Raw genomic sequence first — 20,732 nt, forward strand, 5'->3', positions numbered from 1 at the left:
TTCAAGCAGGTCCTGAAGATGCAAGTAACGTACATGAGGAACTGACCCAAGTGCCCATGGCTCCCAGTTCTGCCACATTATCTTTTCTTTCCCCAAGCCAGAGCTATGGTATCTTGGGGGAGTTCCTTAGAGACAGTTGACCAAGGAAGAGAAAACTCGGGCCTGATTTACAGATGGTTCTCCATGATATGCAAGGACAACCTGGAAGTGAACAGCTGCAGCACTATAACCCCTTTCTGGGATGTCCTTAAAGGATGGAATTGAGGGGAAATCCTCCCAGCGGGCTGAACTTCGAAGCAGTGTCTCTGGTTATTCATTTTGCTTTGAAGGAGAACTGGCCAGAAGTATGTTTGTATACTGACTCATGGGCTGTTGCTAATGGTTGCTCATGGGCTGTTGCTAATGGGCTCATGAGCAAAGTGGGCGTAGTGGTAGGGATGGAGGTTATGCATGGGTTCAAGCAACATGAACTTCCACTCACCAAGGCTGACCTGGCTATAGCCACTGCTAGTGCCCAATCTGCCAGCAACAGAGATCCACACTCAGTCCACCATATGGGACGATTCCCCAAGGTGATCAGCCTCCTAATTACATTGGACCACTTCCATCATGAAAGGGGCAGCGATTTAGTCTAACTGAAATAGATACATACTTTGGATATCAGTTTCCTTTCCCTGCATGCATTGCTTCTGCAGAAACTACCATACATGAACATATGGAATGCCTTATCCACCATCATGGTATTCCACAGAGCATTGCTTCTGACCAGGGAACTCACTTCACAGCAAATGCAGTATAAGAATGGGAACATACTCATGGAATTCTCCGGTCTTCCCCATCATCCAGAATTAGCTGGATTGATAGAAGGATGGACTGGCCTTTTGAAGACCCAGTTATGGTGCCACCGAGGTGGCAGTACCTTGCAGGGTTGGGGCAGTGTTCTCCAGGAGGCTGTGTATGCTCTGAATCAGCATCCACTCCATGGTGGTGTTTCTCCCTTAGCTGGGATTCATGGGTCCAGAAATCAAGGGGTGGAAATGGGAGTGGCACCATTCAACTGTCACCCCTAGTAATCCTCTAGGAAAATTTTTGCTTCTTGTCCATGAAACCTTATGCTCTGCAAGTCTACAGGTCTTAGTTCCAAAAATAGGAGTGCTCCTACCAGGAGACACAACATTGATTCCATTGAACTGTAAGTTAAGACTGCCATCTTGCCACTTTGGGCTTCTCATGCCACTGAATCAACAGGCACGAAAGGGGATTACTTTTCTGTCTGGGTGATTGATCCTCTGACTATCAAGGAGAAATAAAACTGGAACTTCACAATGAAGTAAAGGAAAGTTTTCCTGGAATATAGGAGATCCCCTAGGGCATCTCTTAGTACTGCCATACCCTGTGATTAAAGTCAATGGGAAAATGCAACCCAATCCAGGTAGGGACTACCAATGGCCCAGAAACTTCAGGAATGAAGGTTTGGGTCACCCCACCCGGCAAAGAACCACAGCCAGCTGAAGTGCTTGCTGAGGGTAAAGGGAACATGGAAAGGGTAGTAGAAGAAGGTAATGATAAATATGAGCTACAGCCACGTGACATTATAGAAACGACTGTGATTTATGAATATTTCCTTCCTGTTTTGCTATGAGTACGTTTGCATTTGTACATAAGCAAATATCTTGTTTTCCTCTTAAGATATGACATAAGTTGTATTGTTGTATTTTCATGTTATAGTATTTAAGTCATAGGATATGACATTTAAGAGTGACTGTTACCTAAGAACTTGTACCATATTCTGGAGAGATGTGTGTTTTTTTGTTGTACACAGGAGAGTTGAGTATTTTTACATTTGAAGTCTAATTTGTTGGATATTAGTATAGCTACTCCTGCTCTTTTCTGGTTGTTATTTGCATGAAATATCTTTTCCCAACCTTTCCCTTTCAACCTATGTTTATCTTTGGGTCTTAAATGTGTTTCCTGTAGACAGCATCTAGAAGGATCCTGTTTTTTAATCCATTCTGCCAGTCTATGTCTTTTGATTGGGGAATTCAGTCCATTAACATTTAGTGTTATTACTGTTTGGATAATATTTTCCTCTAACATTTTGCCTTTTGTATTATATATATCATATCTGATTTTCCTTCTTTCTACACTCTTCTCCATACCTCTCTCTTCTGTCTTTTCGTATCTGACTCTAGTGCTCCCTTTAGTATTTCTTGCAGAGCTGGTCTCTTGGTCACAAATTCTCTCAGTGACTTTTTGCCTGAGAATGTTTTAATTTCTCCCTCATTTTTGAAGGACAATTTTGCTGGATATAGAAGTCTTGATTGGCAGTTTTTCTCTTTTAGTAATTTAAATATATCATCCCACTGTCTTCTAGCTTCCATGGTTTCTGTTGAGAATTCTACACATAGTCTTATTGGGTTTCCCTTGTATGTGGTGGATTGTTTTTCTCTTGCTGCTTTCAGGATCCTCCCTTTCTCTTTGACCTCTGACATTCTAACTAGTAAGTGTCTTGGAGAACGCCTATTTGGGTCTATTCTCTTTGGGGTGTGCTGCACTTTTGGATCTGTAATTTTAGGTCTTTCATAAGAGTTGGGAAATTTTCAGTGATAATTTTTTCCATTAGTTTTTCTCCTCCTTTTCCCTTCTCTTCTCCTTCTGGGACACCCACAACACGTATATTTGTGCGCTTCATATTGTCATTCAGTTCCCTGATCCCTGTTCAAATTTTTCCATTCTTTTCCCGATAGTTTCTGTTTCTTTTTGGAATTCAGATGTTCCATCCTCCAAATCACTAATTCTATCTTCTATCTCTTTAAATCTATCATTGTAGGTATCCATTGTTTTTTCCATCTTTTCTACTTTGTCCTTCATTTCCATAAGTTCTGTGATTTGTTTTTTCAGTTTTTCTATTTCTTCTTTTTGTTCAGCCCATGTCTTCTTCATGTCCTCCCTCAATTTATCGATTTGGTTTTTGAAGAGGTTTTCCATTTCTGTTCGTATATTCAGCATTAGTTGTCTCAGCTCCTGTATCTCATTTGAACTATTGGTTTGTTCCTTTGACTGGGCCATATTTTCAATTTTCTGAGTGTGATCCGTTATCTTCTGCTGGCATCTGGGCATTTAGTCAGATTTCCCTGGGTGTTGGACCCAACAGGTTGAAAGATTTTTCTGTGAAATCTCTGGGTTCTGTTGTTCTTATCCTGCCCAGTAGGTGGCACTCGTGGCACTCGTTTGTCTGTGGGTCCCACTAGTAAAAGGTGCTGTGGGTCCTTTAACTTCGGAAAACTCTCGCCGTGGGGGAGGTTCGCCAGCTGAAGTGGCTTGGGAGAGTGCCCGTCCGAGTCTCCTAGCCGGCCCGGGGCGCCAAGCGTGGCGGGAGGGCGCCAGTCGCCGTGGCCCGGGGGAGTGCACCGTTCCCAGCCGGACCGGGAAGCCACGTGTTTGGAAGGGACCCCGGTCACCATTCTCCACGGCCTGGGGATCTCTGATCCAATTCTCCCAGCTGGTCTGGGGGGCCGCGCGTGGGTGGGGGCGCCAGCCGCCGCGACTTGAGGGGCCACCTGTCCAATTCTCCCAGCCGGCCCGGGAAGGAGGGAGGGAGGGACTCCGGCCGCCTTCCGCCCCAGCCCGGGGAAGCCCGCGCCCCTCGGCGATCTCAGCGGAGCGGGTTCTCCCAGCCAGTCAGCCGTTCCAGAATGGGATATGCTGTCTTCTTCATCTCTGTCATAGTTCCGGGAGCTGTTCTGTATTGTTTCTACTCCCCTAGTAGCTGTTCTGGAGGAGGAACTAAGACCTGTGCATCTTACTAAGCCGCCATCTTCTCCGGAAGTCTGTGTTGAGTATTTTTAGGCAAAACTTATGTCTGTTATTGTGTTCTATTTGGAAATTAAGTGTATTTCAAGGTGATGTGTATAGCTGCCAAGTTGACGGGGGCAGACTATTATGGTTAATTTCTGGTGTCAACTTTGCTAAGTGATGATACCCAGTTGTCTCATAGTGGAAGCATTGGCTTCACCTTTGCTAAAAGGATATTTGATTGCTGATTGATAAACTAGAAGGCCGTTGTATTAAATCATCAGTCAGTTGATTGCATCTGTGAGAAAGTCTCCTTCTGTTTCAGTTTATAAAGCCCCCAGAATGCAATATACCAGAAATGGATTGGCTTTTTTAAAAAGTCAATTTTTAATTGGATTTATTAAGTAAGAGTTATAGAATTATATATAACTAATAATCTCTCATTATAATTCTATAATATAAATAGAATTATGATTCTAAACCCATGAAAATGTACAAATTAAGGCATCAATAAGAGGATACCTTCATTTAGAAAGGTCGATCACATTTGGGTTTCTGTGTCACATGGGAAGGCACATAACAACAACATGTGCTGGTCCTTCTTTCCTGGGTTGGTTTCAAAATGTCTCTCTCAGCTCCTGTGGCTCTTACCTTAGCATTTCCCAGGGCATTTTGTCTCTATGCATATGCTCTGATGTTGGCTCTCCAAGCATCTGTGCTTCCTCCAAAATATCTCCCTTTTAAAGTGGATTAAAACCTAGCTCAAATGGGCAGGGTCACATTTCCATGGGAACAAAATCAAAAAGTCCCACCCAACAATAGGTCTGCCCCCATAAGATTGGATTAGAAAGAGTACATGGCTATTCTGTACTGTTTCAAATAAACACATTTGGGTGGATCATATCTCCATGTAATCAACCTAATCAAAAGGTCCCCCCCAACAGTAAGTCTGCCCCCAACAATATTGGATTAGAAGTACATGGTTCTTCTGAAGAATATAATAGCTTCAAACCAGCACACCTTTTAATCCTACTTTTTTCAGTGTTTTTATCAAGTAAGCATGCTGGATTTTGTCAAATGCTTTTTCTGCATCTGTTGTGGTTTGCTGGCTGCTGGAATGCAATATACCAGAAACAGAATGGCTTTTAAAAGGAGGAATTTAGTAAGTTACAAGTTTACAGTTATAAGGCCATGAAAATGTCCCAATTAAAGCAAGTCTACAAAAATGTCCAATCTAAAGCATCAGGGAAAGATACCTTGAGTCAAGAAGGCCAGTGAGGTTCAGGGTTTCTCTCTCATCTGGAAAGTCAACATGGTGAACATGGCATCATCTGCTAACTTCTTCACCAGGCCTCTTGCTTCATGAAGCTCCCCAGGAGGCATTTTCCTTTTTCATCTCCAAAGATCGTTGGCGGGTGGACTCTGGTTCTTTCGACCTTCTGGTGTGCTTCTGCAGCTCTCTCCTCATTCTCAAATGGAACTCTCTCTTTTCTAGGACTCCAGTAAACCACCCATTCACCCAAGTAGAATGGGTGGAGTCACATCTCCATCTAATCAAGTTTAATACCCACAGTTGATTGAGCCACATCTCCACGGAGATAACCTAATCAAGTTCCCAATCTATAGTGCTGAATGGGGATTAGAAGAAGCAGTTGCTCCCACAAGATTGATTAGGATTAAAACATGGCTTTTCTAGGGTACATAAATCCTTTCAAACCAATGCAGCATCTGTCAAGATAATTGTGTCAGTTTTTTAAATTCCATTTTATTAATGTAGTTTATTACATTAGTTGATTAACAAACATGTTGAGCCACCCTTGAATTCCTGGGGTGAATCCCACTTAATTATGATATGTAATCTTTTTAATGTGCTGTTGGATTCAGTTTGCTAGTATTTTGTTAAGGATGTTTGTACCTATCTTCAGAAAGGATGTTGGTCTGTAAATTTCTGTCCTTGTGATCCTTTACTAGGTGTGGTATCAAGGTAATGCTGACCTCATAGAATGGATTAGGGAGTCTTCCCTCCTCTTTAATTCTTGGAAGAGTTTGAGAAGGATTGGTATAAAACTCTCCTTAAATGTTTGGTAGAATTCACTAGCCCTGGACCTTTCTTTAGTACGAGATTTTTGATTATTGATTCAATCTCTGTGCTTGTTATATGTTTGATAATTTTTTCTATTTCTCTAATCAGTTTTGGTAACTGGTATATTTCTAAGAATTTTTTCATATCTCTTAGATTATCAAGTTTGTTGGTGTACAGTTCAGAATATTCTCTTATGATCCTAAAGTCGGTAGTTATCTTGTCATTTTCCTTTTCAAATTTGGTTCTCCTTTTTTCTTTAGCAATGTAGCTAAAGGTTTGTCAATTTTATTGCTCTTTTCAAATAACCAACTTTTTGTTTTGTTTATTCTGTATTTTTTTCTGTGCTCTATTTTATTCTGATCTAATGTTAATTATTTACTTTCTTCTAACTTTTGGTTTACTTTGATCTTTTACTAATTCCTTATGATGTAAAGTTAGGTCATTACTTTATGGGGTTTTGTGGGGGGGGTTTTGTTTTTTTTTTTTTAGAGAAGTTGTAGGTTTACAGTAAAATCAGGCATAAAATGCAGAGTTCCCCTATATCACCCTATTACTATTTTTCTTCTTAAATGTAGATAGTTATAGCTGAATTTCCCTGTGAGCATTGCTGCATCCCATAAGTTTTGGTATGTTCTGTCTTGTTTGTAATTTGTCTGTAAGTATCTTATAATTTCTCATGTAATTTCTTCTTTAACCCATTGATTGTTGTAAGAGTATGCTATTAATTGCCACGTATATGTAAATTTTCCAGTTTTTGTTCTATTGATTTTAGGCTCATTCCGTTGTCAGAGAAGTTATTTTTTATGATTTCAATATTTTAAAATTTATTGACACTTCCCTTGTATCCTAACATATGGCCTATCCTTGAGAATGATCCATGTATACTTGAAAAGAATGTGTGTTCTGCTGTTATTCGATGAAGTGTTCTGTAAATGTTGTACAGATACAGTTGTTTTATAGTGTTGTTCATACCTTCTGTTTCCTTATATATCTTCTGTTTGGTGATCTATCTAATATTAAGCATGATGTATGGGAATCTCCAGCTGTTATCATAGAACTCTCTAGTTTTCCTTTTGTTCTCTTTACTGTTTGCTTTCTGTATTTTGGCACTCTGTTGTTAGGTGCATATGTGTTTATGCTAGTTAAATCTTATTGAATTTACCTTTTTTTTTAAATATATATAATATCCTTCTTTGTCTCTCGTAAGCAGCATATAGTTGATTCATGTTCCTATATCCATTCTGCCAATCTCTGCCTTTTGAGCAAAAAGTTCAATCTATTTTCATGTAAGAAAATTATTGATAAGGCTAGATTTGCTTTTGCCATTTTGCTAATTGTTTTTTCTAAGTTGTATACGTTTTTTATCTTTCCTTTCCTCCATTTTGCCTTCTTTTTTGTTTAGATGATCTTTTATAATCCATTTTTCATAACTTATCCTATCCTTTTATATAAATTTTTTAGATATTGTCTTCATTGTTACCAAGGGGATTACATTCAGCATCCTATATCTATTACAATTTAGTTTGCATTGATTCCAGCTCTGCTGTAATATCCTACACATACACTGTGCTTTTATCCCTTCATCCCTCTATCTCACCCTTTTACATCGTTCTTGACACAAAGTATACCTTTATGCATGTGCCCAGTATCAAAGATTATGCTTGTTTTTTTATGCATTTAAATTTTAAGTCTTATTAGAACATGATAGCATTACAAATGAAAAATAAAATACTACTGGCATTTATATTTATTGAAATTGTTATCTTCAGTGGAGATCTTTATTTGTTCATCTCAATATCAAGATACTGTCTAGTGTCCTTTCCTTTAAAAAATAGAGGGTTCTCTTTAGCATTTCTTATACGACAGGTCTAGTGGTAATGAACTCCTTCAGTTTGTGTTTGTCTAGAACTGTTTTAATTTTTCTCTTGTTTTGGAAGGATAGTTTTGCTGTGTATATTATTCTCTAGTAACAGTTTTGCCTTTTGATTTATTTCAGAACTTACAGGTTATCCCATTGCCTTCTGGCTTCCATGGTTTCTAGTCAGAAATCAGATATTGCTCTTATTAAGAATTCCTTATGTATGATGCATTACTTCTCTCTTGCTGTCTTTAAGATTCTTTCTTTGTCATTAATATTTCAACAGTTTGGTCAAAGTATGTCTCACTGTAGATATGTTTCATTCATACTGCTTGTTGTTTGTTGAGCATTTTATATTTGTATATTGATGATTTTCATCAGATTTGGGAGTTTTTTTGTTTTTTGCTTTTTCAGTTGAATATATCTTTATCCATATTATCTGGATGAATCCCCCCTTTTTTTAAATTAAAAATTTTTTTAAACATAGCAACATACAAACATGAACATTCTTATCATATGATCATTCTATTCTTGGTATATAATCAGTAACTCACAATATCATCACATGGTTGTATATTTATCATCATGATTATTTCTTAGAACTTCTATTTGCATCAATTCATAAAAAGAAAAAAATTCATACAAACCATTCTTTTTTCTTTCTGCTCCTCAGCATGGACAGTTTCAGTTGTCTTCAAGTTCACTGATCCTTCCTTGTCACTTCTCCAATCTGCTCTTAAACCCCTCTTTGAATTTTTCATTTCAGTTATTGTACTTTTGTGTTCTAGAACTTCCATTTGGTCCTTCGTTATTATTTCTATCTCATTATCAAAATTCTCATTTGTCATATAGTCTCCTGATTTCCTTTAGTTCAGAATTCTCATTTTGTTCACATAGTCTCCTGATTTCCTTTAGTTCTTAGTCCATGTTTTCTTTTAGTTCATTGATCATATTTATAAGATTTGTTCTAAGATATTTGTTTATTAATTCCAGAGACTGCTTTTCCTCCGGAATATTTTGTCACATTTTTTTTCTATATCTGGGGTCCTTTTATGTTTTGTAACTTTTTGTTCAGAACTGGACATTCTAGGTATTATATTATTGTCACTCTTGAAATCTAGTTCCCCGACTCTTCATTTTGCCAGACTGAGATTTCTTTCATCCAAGAATGTCTTAATTTTGCATTTATTCCTGAAGGATAGTTTTGCCAGATATAGACTTCTTGGTTGACAGTTTTTTTTTTCCTTTCAGCACATTAAATATGTCGTAACACTGCCTGCTGGCCTGTATGATTTCTGATAAGAAGAAATCAGCTATTGAGCTTATTGAGGATCCTTTGTATGTAAGGAGTTGCTGCTGTATTGCTGCTTTCAGCATTCTTTCTTTGTCTTTGTCTTTTGACAATTTGACTATAATGTTTTTTTGTGTGACTTTCTTTGAATTGATCTGCTTAAGAGTTGTTTGAGCCTCCTGGATGTGTAGTAGTACATTTATGTCTTTAGTCAACCATGGGAAATTTTCAGCCATTATTTCTTCAAATTTTTTTTCCTGCTGTTTTCTCTATTTGTCTGGGACTTGGTACCTTGGATGTTGTTCCACAGGTATTTGGGCATTCTGTTCATTTTTCTTCATTCTTTTTTCTTTTTTATCCCTCAAGATTGCATCATTTCCATTGTCCTGTCTTCAGGTTCACTGATTGTTTCTTCTGCCTGCTTACATCTTCCTTTGAACCCCTCTCGTGAATTATTTATTTCAGCTATTGTAATTTTTAACCCAAATTTCTCTTTTTGACCCTTTTTATAATTTCTCTGTCTTTATTGACATCCCCTATTTATATATCAATCTCCTAATTTCCTTAGTTCTTTAGCTCATTGAACATATTTAAGACAGTTTGTTTAGAGTCTTTGCCTAGTAATTCCAGTGTCTGGGCTCCATCTGGAATAGTGTCTTTCAAATTGCTTTTGTCATGTGAATGAGCCATGTTTTTCTGTTTCTTAGTATGCTTTGTAATCTTTTGTTGAGACTTGGACATTTTGAGTATTGTAATGTGGTAACTCTGGAAATCAGATCCTCCCCCTCAGGGATCTCTTTTGAGGGCTGCTGTTTTCCATTTGTATAAGAACTTTTCCAAATTATCTTTGCAAAATCTGTAGTACTTGTTGCGTGCTGCCACTGAAGTTTCCGTTCTGCTATCCCCAAGTTCAGCTTGTGACCTGACAGAGTTTTCCTTAAATTTCTGGTTCAAAAAAAAGCAAAAAAATGTGTCTCTTTAAATCTTCCAGTGGGGAAGGAGGCCAAAACAAAGACAAGCATCTGTGACGTCTCTCAGGGAACTGCCAGCCCAACTAAAACCCACAACTCCAAATTTTTGTAGAACGAGGTTCTTGCTGCCCACCCTGGCTCCAGCCAACCACTCTAGGAATGTAAGCCACCATCCTCTTCTGCACAGGGCTGAGGAAGGGGGAATGGTAGTTGCTCTGTACACATTGCTCTTTAACTGAAGTTCAGCAGCCTCTCCCTTTGTCATACAATCTGCCGGTTGCTTTAAGCGTCCATTCAGTTTTCAAAATTCCAAAATGATTGATTTTGATAATTTTCCAACTTATTGTTTTGTTGGAGGGACTGACCACTGGAACTTCCCCCTCCACCATTTTCCGTGATACCATATTTTATTCTTTTTGTTCCCATTATGTATTCATCAGTTGATGGACATTTGGGCTTCTACTTTTTTACTATTATGAATAATTCTTTCCTGAATATTTGTGTACCAGTATTTGTGTGGAGATATGATTTCATTTCTTTTGTGTATATACCTAAGAATAGAATTGCTAGGTCATATGACAGCCCTATGTTTAATTTTTGAGAATTTACAGACTGGTTTCCAGAGTAGTTGCTCTATTTTACATTCCCACCAGCATTTCTCCGCATCCTCACCAACGCTTGTTATTTTCCAGTTTTTGTTTATAGCCGTCCTAGTGGGTATGAGGCACTATTCCATTTTGGCTTTCGTTTGCATTTCCCTCATCTCTGGTAATGGTGAGCATCTTTTCATGTGTTTATTGGCCATTTGTGTATCTTCTTTGGAGAAATGTCCCTTCATATTTTTAACTACATTACTTGTCTTTGTACTATTGAATTATGAGATTTCTGTATATTTTCTAAATAGAAATTCCTTATCAGATATAATTTGCCAATATTTTCTCCCATTCTGCGAGTTGCCTTTTCACTTTCTTCATAGTGACCTTTGAAGCACAAATTTTAAATTTTGGTAAAATCCAATTTATTCTCTTTTTGTTCCGTCATTTTATCACAATTATAAATGAGGTAACCACTACCACAATCCAGATACAATCTATTCCATTGCCAAAAAGATCTCTCTTAAAGGTCACAATCCACCGAGAAGCTGCTTTTCTACCTAACATTATATTTCATTAGTCTGAGAGTCATTTATGTTTGTGTGTTCAGTTTTAATGTTTTTATTCTTTGTTCAATAGGCTGAAACAAGCCAGGGAGCTCTGGGTACACTGGCAAATGTAGTAACTTCCCTTGCCAACTTAAGTGAATCCCTTAACAATGGCGACACTTCAGAAATCCAGCCAGAAGACCAGTCTGCAAGTGAGATCACCCGGTATGCCCCTGTGAGGATCGAGGTGGCCATCCTGATATTTACACAGTTGTATTGTGTTTAATCACAGATTATAAAATTATCACAATGACCCTACACTCAGTCTTATCTTATTTCAAATTTTAACTATGGAAATGTGAACTCCTTTATATTATATGACAGAAAGCCATCAAAACTGCTTTTCATTCCAGACAATGAAAAAGGAAATTGAATAACCCAATGGGAGCAGGAAAAGAAAAAACCTTTCAGTGGGCAGATGTTACTTGTATTCATCACTGTTTTTTGTGACTGAATTTTAATAGTTCATCCACTTTCCTACTTCTTCTTTATCCTGTTTTTCCAGGGAGTGAGCTTAGAACTTAGAACTGCTAGGATAGATTGATATTAGCCAGAGTAGCATTAGCTGTCCCCAGATATCCATAACTGGTGAGGATACATCTTCTCTGCAGCTTGTGGTTCTTGCATTTTGCTCCTTTCACAAAGAGCCAACTAATTTTGCCCATCTGCCAAGCCAGTCAGGTGAATAGCTGGAATGAAAGCACTCTAGTCCTGTGTTCATTTGCAATCTGATAGTAAAACTAAACTCTAGGTCCAGAGAAAACAGGGTAAGATTTGATTTAGGTCAAATTCTGATTTGACCACTTACTACATAGGTGGTCTTGGAAAAGTTATTTGACATATCTAAGCCCAGTTTTCATATCGATAAAATGGAGAGAAGTCCTACCTTAGTTAGTAGTTGTGATAAATAGAAATTATTTGTGGAAATAAATAGTTTACAGGTTGGTGCTGAGATAATTAGACAATAAATAGAAGTGTATCCCTTCCTTCAGCAGGTATATTTAATTATCTTTTCCCCATTCCATTGTTTTTCTAAATTATATATCAACCAAAACCCTGTTCACGCTAAAAGCAGTAGATTCACAAGACTTGCTTCATTTTTGCTCACAGGGCATTCGATACCTTAGCTAAAGCGCTTAATACCACAGACAGCTCCTCGCCACCAAGCCTGACAGACGGGATAGACACCAGTGGAGGAGGAAGTATCCACGTCATTAGCAGAGACCAGTCAACACCCATCATTGAAGTTGAAGGCCCCCTCCTTTCAGACACACATGTCACCTTTAAGGTGAGTGCTTTCAGTCTAGCCCATGCCCCCAGCTGTGCCAGCCTGTTGGAAGGCAAGCTCTATACTAGAGCTGATTTGCAGTTTTAGAATCAAATCTTGAGTGAGCTCATTTTCACATTGTGGTGTTTGACATCATGGCTTCAAGCAGGATTTTCTACTCTAGAACAGTTTTCCAATCCTAAAGGCTTTCACTCTTTCTCTGCTCACAGTGTCCTTAGGTCCTGAAGGTAACCCTGAGGCAGGGGTAGCCCATCATCACTAGGGCTGTTGTTGTCTTGATCTGTCTCTCTCACGAACCCTGTCTGGTGAGGGCTAACAGCTGGCTCAGTGCCTTTCTGCCTTCCGATGACTGCCTGTCTCCAGCACAAGCACAGACAGACATTTGTGTCTCCTCTCTGCTTAGTAGAATCCTCTGTATAAAATTTCAACAAGAAGATCAGCTTTCACTCCCCACCATTGGTCCCAACCCTGTAGAGCCACAGAAATAAATCCGAAGTGTTATTATGTCCTTGTAAAATCTTCCCCACTATCTCATTCATTGGCCTCACTTTTTCTGCAGGACACACTCAGGGCCCCTGAAGCCTCAATCTCTAGATCTCCAGTCTGAACCTTTTTGTCCCTGCAATATTCCTTGCTAAAGAGCTCTCTCTAGTCATTTAGGGGAATTAGGGTCTTGCCCATAGTTGCCCCAGGGTACCCAGGATACAGGTCACATAGTGGGATTCTAGCTTCAGAGGCTTTGGAGCCTCTTCTAGACAGAGGAACTCCTGCAGCCCAGCCTGACATTATTATCATGGGATTTCATGCTCCTACCATAGTGGGCCTCTGCTCACCACTCACTTACCATTACCTTGACACCACCTACCATGACGTTAACTCCTGTTCAACTTGACTTAATTTAGACTTGAGACTCAAAATGGAATTGCCTTAGGACAGCTAACCATTTAGTTCAAGCAAGAGTTGAAAAGTATGTCTCTGTATGGGTGAGGAGGAATGTCCCTCTCAGGCCTATTGATTGCATTCCAAGGGCCACAGACCCTAATTCATTGGGCAAGGAAGCAGGGGAGAGTCCTTGCAAGGCCCCTGCTGCAGGGACACACTTTACTAAAGATGGGTCTACACAGACTTTTCAAAATCAGAGGCAGTGTCTCTGCCTGCCACTATTGTTGAAAGGTGTCAGGAGTGCATGTTGACAGACAAAGCCATCCACCTGCCCCATGTCACCTCTGGTACCGTGTGCTCCCTCTTCCCAGCTGACGATGCCCAGCCCGATGCCAGAGTACCTCAATGTGCACTACATCTGCGAGTCTGCATCCCGCCTACTTTTCCTCTCGATGCACTGGGCTAGGTCAATCCCAGCCTTTCAGGCACTTGGGTAAGTGGCCTTTTTTTCTTAGGTGAGTATCCTTGGATAAGGATATTTTCTCGGAATGATCTAGATCACTGAGGGTCCTTCCAGTTTGACCGTTTCTGTGACCCTTTCAAGTGACCCCAAGTTTCTTCTTAAATAGATTCAGTGGACTGGTAGTAGGTGACCCTGGTTGTAAAATCAGCAGTGTTCTTTAAACCTTATTGAAACTCCTGCATGTGCTGGGATGTAGTGCTAGTTGTTGGAATGGAGTGGAAGGGAAGGTAGGAGTTGGTCCCTGGCATTGTGGCACTTCTAACCCAGTGTGCTGACACCAGGTGTGACTTGCAGTCTAACCCAGTCTGGGAACTGTTACTGCATCCTTGACAAGACAAGGAACATGAGTCAGAATGTGAATCAACCATGTTATCACACACAGGGCATCGACCTTCAGCCTCCACCAGCCTCGGACCTTATTGCTCACCAGCACAAGAACAGCACTGATCCTAGTATTGTCTCTGCAGGATGTCCCTTCTTCGGTCTCACTTACTGTGTGTGTCATATTTATCCTGCGGATCCCAATACCAGCCTTGCCGCTATGCTGAGGGCTATGCAGGAAGATACATGCTGCCATTGTGTCTTTCAGGTGGCTCACAGTCTAGTTGGGAGAGCCACATAAAAATGGAAATAAAATGACAGTTACTTCACATTACAAAGGCAGTATATGGAAAAGAGCAGAATGGAAGGCCAGGTTGTCCAGTAGCTTAGACCACTGGCTTTGGGGCAGGCAGTCATGGGTTTTATATCACAAGAGTAGCACTTACCGTGTGACCTTCACCTCTTTAAGCTTCCAATTTCCTCATCAAGATCCTTGCAAGGGTTTAAGGTTTTTAAAACTCTTAGCCCTGTGCCTGGCACAGAGGGGACTCAGTACATGCAGAAGCATGGTGCTGATGGGTTGAGGTGGGGTGGTGTATGCCCTGAGTGACAACCAGAATGGCCACAACCCTTCTTGATAAAAGGAAGGTGGGCAGGACTGGGGTCCTCATTCTCAGGGGAGAAGCAGGCGAGCAGGGACTGCCGAATAAGTGCTGCATATCAATTAATTAACTATTGGAGTGAATGGCCTGTCCCTTGCTACCATTTAGCAAATGGTATAACACCAGGCATCCAGTTTATAACCCCAGGGTTATTAGTATTGGTAGGTTATTAAGAATTTTTAGTGTGATTAAAAAGAATGTAGTGGTTTTTTGGTTTTTGTTTTTAGGATCTCTGTGATTTTTTTTTAAATATTTTTATTGATAAACAACATACAACACAAACATTCTTAACATACGAACATTCCATACATGATGTACAATCAGTGGCTCACAGTATCATCACATAGGAGTATATTCATCACCATGATCAAATTTTAGAACATTTGCATCACTCCAGAAAAAGAAAAAATTCATACATACCATACCCCTTACCCCTCCCTCTCATTGACCACTAGTATTTCCATTTACCCAATATATTTTAACCTTTGTTTCCCCTATTTTTTTTTATACCCCTTAAACTCCCTTTCATTGTTCACTAGTATTTCAGTCTACTCAATTTGTTTTAACATTTGTTCTCCCTATTATTTATTTATTTTTAATCCATATTTTTTACTCGTCTGTCCATACTATAGATAAAAGGAGCATTAGACCCAAGGTTTTCACAATCACAGTCACATTGCAAAAGTGATGTCATTACACATTCATTTTCAAGAAACATGGCTACTGGAACACAGCTCTACAGTTTTAAGCATTTCTCTCTGGCCTCTCTAATACACCTTAAACTGAAAGGGAGATATCTATATAATGCATAAGAATAACCTCCAAGATAACCTCTCAAATCTGTTTGAAATCTCTCAGCCACTGACACTTTATTTTGTCTCATTTCTCTCTTTCCCCTTTCAGTCAAGAAGGTTTTTCTCAATCCCTTGATGCTGGGTCCCAGCTAATTCTAGAATTTCTGTCCCACGTTGCCAGGAAGGTTTACACCCCTGGGAGTCATGTCCCACATAGAGAGGGGGAGGGCAGTGAGTTTGCTTGCCATGTTGGTTGAGAGAGAGAAAAAGAGGCCTCATTTGAGCAACAAAAGAGGTTCTCTGGGGGGTGGCTCTTAAGCCTAATTTTAAGTAGGCTTTGTTTCATATGATCAAACCCCAAGATTGAGGGCTTGGCCTATTGATTTGGTTGTCCCCATTGCTTGTGAGAATATCAGAAATTCTCCAATTGGGGAAGTTGAATTTTTCCCCTTTCTCACCATTCCCCCAAGGGGTCTTTGCAAATATTTATTCACTGTTCATATCACTCCGGGATTTATTGGGGCATCACACTGGACAAAATCCCATGCCCTATTCAAGGTTCCATGTACTTATGATGTTCAATTAACCTGTTATATTAGGAAATGCATTAGTCAAAATATAAATTTTGCTCCAAATAAAGACTGTAGTGTTTTTATTTGGAACCTTCTCCACAGGGTTTCTTAGCCCGGGCCAAACATTGAAAGACTTTTTTTTTTTTTTTTTTTTTTTTAAAAAGCAATCTGCAACATTTAAAGTGGTTTCGACTATATTTTACATAATATTCATAAGATTGTGTTCGGGGTCATGATCACAGTAAAATACTAGGTGTGCATTTGAGGTGTGGGAATGGCCCTCTCAAGTAGCCCTGTGACTGGGCTTAACCTGGCCTAGGCCATTCTTGGATAGAAGGAAACATCCTTTTTAAGACATACTGAACTCTTGGGCCAGTTGGAGGCATGGTGTATCTGTGGGCTTCTGAGAATTATGATGTATTGTTTTGCAGTATGTCAGCCATGTCAGGGCAGAGCTGAAAACAGACTTGGCTGGGCTCTTCCTCCCTGCATCAATCCCAGCTGCAGTCCAGTATCAGCCTCTCTTCCTGAACAGAGCCAAGCCAAGACTACTGGGAATTTAGAAGTTTGGAGCAAATGACAGTTTGGCCACACCTGTTAAGATTTCTCAATACTAATGTATTAAGAATTTTTTAAAGAGAATGGATAGTTCATCAGAGGAAGTTTAGTTAAGCTTCCTCTGAATTTTGCCTTTGGGATTTTTTTTGGAGAACAATCCTGAACATACCGTAGTCCTCCTGCAAATGCTTGCTAAAATCTCCTTGTTTGGGGAATGCTGGGACTTGGTGCATGTCCTCACATCCTTAGGGAAGTGCCAGCCCATACCCACACCCACTCTGATCTCTGTGTCTGCAGACAGGACTGCAACACCAGCTTGGTGCGAGCCTGCTGGAATGAGCTCTTCACCCTTGGCCTGGCCCAGTGTGCCCAGGTCATGAGCCTCTCCACCATCCTGGCCGCCATTGTCAACCACCTGCAGAACAGTATCCAGGAAGGTAGGGCCCAGGGAGGTGGGGGTGGAGTGTGGCTTGGTCCAGCTTATACCCATGGAGCAGAGCCCAGCTGTGATGGGAGGCCCAGGCTAAAGGCACATCTGCCAACAAGGCAGACACCATGAACAGATTGGCCAGCCCAGTATCTTCAGCAATCACAGCCTGAGCTGGGGCACAAGCCTGGATCATTCAATCTCCGTTTTACCTCACCCCAGCTACTCCCCTGGGAATGAACGAATAACTCTTCTCTAGTAAGATCTGTGACAGCCATCTAAGCTTTGATGGCAAAAACACTGTATCAGGAATATGAAATAGGAACAGAAAATCTCTCCATGCATTTCATGAGGACCATTAGTGAGCAGCCCACGATTTCAGATAATATATAAAGTCTTGGTAAACGGAAAAATGTTTTTGAAATCTGAGTGCCTAAAACTATTGCAGTTACATTGAAATTGAATTGCATTTTAGTTTGAGTGTTACAGATATTTGATATCTAGGAATGTGAGTTATCTATTCCCACCTTTGTTTTTCTAGTTATTTCCTTGGAATATTTAGGTAAGGGTTATTTTTATTTTAAAAAAAATGATCATAACATTTTATTTAATTCCAGTAAAAATTGTTCACAAATGAGGTTTTGTTTGTTTTTTTTAACTGAATACTATTACCTTCAGCAATGTATTGCCAGGAGGATTAAATGAGATATAAAATTATTTCAACAAATATAAAATACCAACATTTAGCTTTCAGGCCAGCAAACATTTATTACGCGCTTGCAGAGCCTTTGAAAACCTCACTATTTGTAGGGAGTGACTCCTGAGTCTTGCGCAGAGAATGAGAGGAATCAGCAAGGTGTGTCTATAAGGCAAGGGACTACGTGGAGTTGGGTCAGGTCAGGGAGGTTCTCTGGTCTAGGGGTTTCGTCACTGAGGCAAAATATATATAATGGAACAGAATTTGGGTACCTGTTTACATGAGGAGACAGGCGTTGGATTGACAAGAGTTGATAGTTTTCTTCCTATCAAAGACATTAATTGTCTTTAACAACATTCAGAATTGTCACTTCACCCTCGTCCAGAAAATGAGCCTCTTGGCCATCTCAAGAAGCTGGTTTTGTTGTTCATATTAGTCTTTCTGAGCGGATCTGTGATGTTGGTTTCTAGATAAACTCTCTGGTGACCGGATAAAGCAAGTCATGGAACACATCTGGAAGCTGCAGGAGTTCTGTAACAGTATGGCGAAGCTGGATATAGACGGCTATGAGTATGCATACCTTAAAGCTATAGTTCTCTTTAGCCCCGGTAAGATATGTGGTGGTGACTCATGACAGTTTTCCACCTGTGTCTACTGAAATTTCTGAACATGAACGTGTTGTCAAGTCTTCAGCGGTGTAGCACCCTGCCAGATTGTGTGTAAACAAATGCTCTCATAATAGGTGTACTTTGATAGCTAATAGAAATTCTTTTAAATCCTTGCCTTTAAAACCCCCAAAATTTAAAACTGTAGTGCCTGGTAGCTTCGTACATCACACAGATTAAATTTGTATCCTAAATTCACCCATTGGCCAAACCAGATTACCATATACAGAGACCATACAGTGTCTTTTTTTCTTTTTTTTGTTGTTCTTTACCAGTTTTCAGGCCATATTAGCATATATAAACAAGTACAGATTAAAATTCCACAAGGTTACCCACAGTCTCTGCACAATTTACTAAAAGATATGAAATAGAAGAAGAGGCAGCAGGAATGTTTGTTGAAAAAATAAAAAACAGGGTTGGCCTCCCTCACAAACCTCCACAGCAGTCACTCAGGCTGACGGCTGTCCTCCTCAGTTGCTGGGATTTAACACCACTAACCCATCCCTCCCTCACTGCCCCCCCCTCACAGACAACAAAATATCTAATAAAAATGGGAGAAATTATGTGATTAAATATGTAGAAAGCAAATGACAATTTATAATATGTGTTGGCAATAAAAGCTTGTGTTTTCTAGAGGAGTGAGGAGCCTGATGTCCAGAATATACCGGTGGGGCTGCTTAGGCTGCTGCATCCAATACACGAGAGCTCCCGACTCACATCCCCAATTGGAAATCTCTAGGCCTAGAGGAAAACGCAATGTTCTAACAAGAACATCCAAACTGCATGAGACTTCAGAGTTCAGTGCAGTATACTTGAGGAGCTTATTAGAAGTTTGATGAAAAATAAGTTCTACAAAGTCTGCAAGTGAGGCTTTCTGAATGTAGATGGAAATTTGAGGACTCTTTTCTACTTTCAGATCATCCAGGTTTGACCAGCACAAGCCAGATTGAAAAATTTCAGGAAAAAGCACAGATGGAGTTGCAGGACTATGTTCAGAAAACCTACTCAGAAGATACCTACCGGTGAGACACACGGGCATGTACTTTTGCTTAGGGTAGGAAAGAGTGTGCCTGGGCCAGTGGTTTTAAATATAAAAAATGTTAGCCTGGGTGGTGCAGTGGTGGCTCAGTGGCAAGAATTCTTGCTTGCCTGGAGACCTAGGTTCGATTCCCAAAGCCTGCCCATTCCTTATAGCTTTGTAGAGCCTCCGTTTGATCAGCTTTTAATTGTCTCATTTTAGAGGTGGTAACAGCATGAAAAGTACTACGTGAGTATCAGGAATACCAGGCCCATTTCAGAGTTGCTGTGTAAACTTTAGGCAAGACCTTAGATTTCTTCCCTTTAATCTGTGGGGTTGGATTTGATGCTATGTGATTTCTTCTTGGGCTGACATCATGCAAGAGGTTTGAGCTTTCTTGGAGATTCCTTTTGTCCAGAGCAGTTTTAAAGATCTACCCCTCTGTTCAACATCACTCAGGAGGCAGAGTTAGAGTACTTGACAGAAAAGTTTTCAGTGACAGAAACAAAGTCTGACCCTATAAAGGAGTCGGTGAGTTATATGCAATGATAATTTTGTCCTCATATAAACTAATGAAGAAGTCCCTTTATTTATAATAGTATTATTTATAAAGAATGGGCAGCAAAAGTATACATATAAATTAGTCTTTCTTATGCGGAGTTGGCAAAATGACAGTCTAAGGAGATGCATGGCCCTGCCTACCCCACAGTTCATGGCACCAGTGCAGACCTTGGTCTGTAGGTGCCTCATGGAGTGGGGATGCCCCAGGCGCCCCGGGGAATAATTTCTCTGGTAGGATTGGGGCAAGAGGAAGGCTGTAGCTGGCCTTGCTGCCCAAATGCAGCTTTTGTAAAAAGTATTAGCTGTTTTCTGCTGGAATTTAGTATAATTTCAGCCTCAATATATATATAGAATGAGACTATCAAGTAATGCCACTGTTGTGTTGATTTGAGATACTCATACCCAGGATTTGTATATCCAGCTAGACCCACAGGTAAGTTGTCCCCTGCAGAGGCCACAGACCTACTCTCACAGCACTTGTGACCAAAAGATGACCAGAAATGCCCCCCATCCGCCCGGGCTGCTTGCAGAGACATGCACTCCAGAATCATCTTAATGTCAGCAG

At 40.1% G+C, this 20,732-nt stretch overlaps 1 protein-coding gene across 7 annotated transcripts in view; it reads left to right on the forward strand.

Annotated features, from left to right (window-relative positions):
- Positions 1–20,732, forward strand: part of NR2C2 (nuclear receptor subfamily 2 group C member 2) — a 165,980-nt gene that overhangs the window by 136,752 nt on the left and 8,496 nt on the right. For 6 of the 7 annotated variants that reach the window (XM_077116438.1, XM_077116444.1, XM_077116443.1 and 3 more), the window contains 6 exons: positions 11,231–11,364; positions 12,310–12,487; positions 13,741–13,862; positions 17,097–17,236; positions 18,394–18,531; positions 19,505–19,610. In XM_077116438.1, coding sequence (XP_076972553.1) covers positions 11,231–11,364; positions 12,310–12,487; positions 13,741–13,862; positions 17,097–17,236; positions 18,394–18,531; positions 19,505–19,610 — 818 coding nt within the window. The remainder of the gene's footprint in view (positions 1–11,230; positions 11,365–12,309; positions 12,488–13,740; positions 13,863–17,096; positions 17,237–18,393; positions 18,532–19,504; positions 19,611–20,732) is intronic. The other variant, XR_013157765.1, reaches the window with a different exon arrangement.

The sequence above is a fragment of the Tamandua tetradactyla genome, chromosome 9 (genome assembly GCF_023851605.1).
Source record: "Tamandua tetradactyla isolate mTamTet1 chromosome 9, mTamTet1.pri, whole genome shotgun sequence".
NCBI classification, from domain to species: domain Eukaryota; kingdom Metazoa; phylum Chordata; class Mammalia; order Pilosa; family Myrmecophagidae; genus Tamandua; species Tamandua tetradactyla.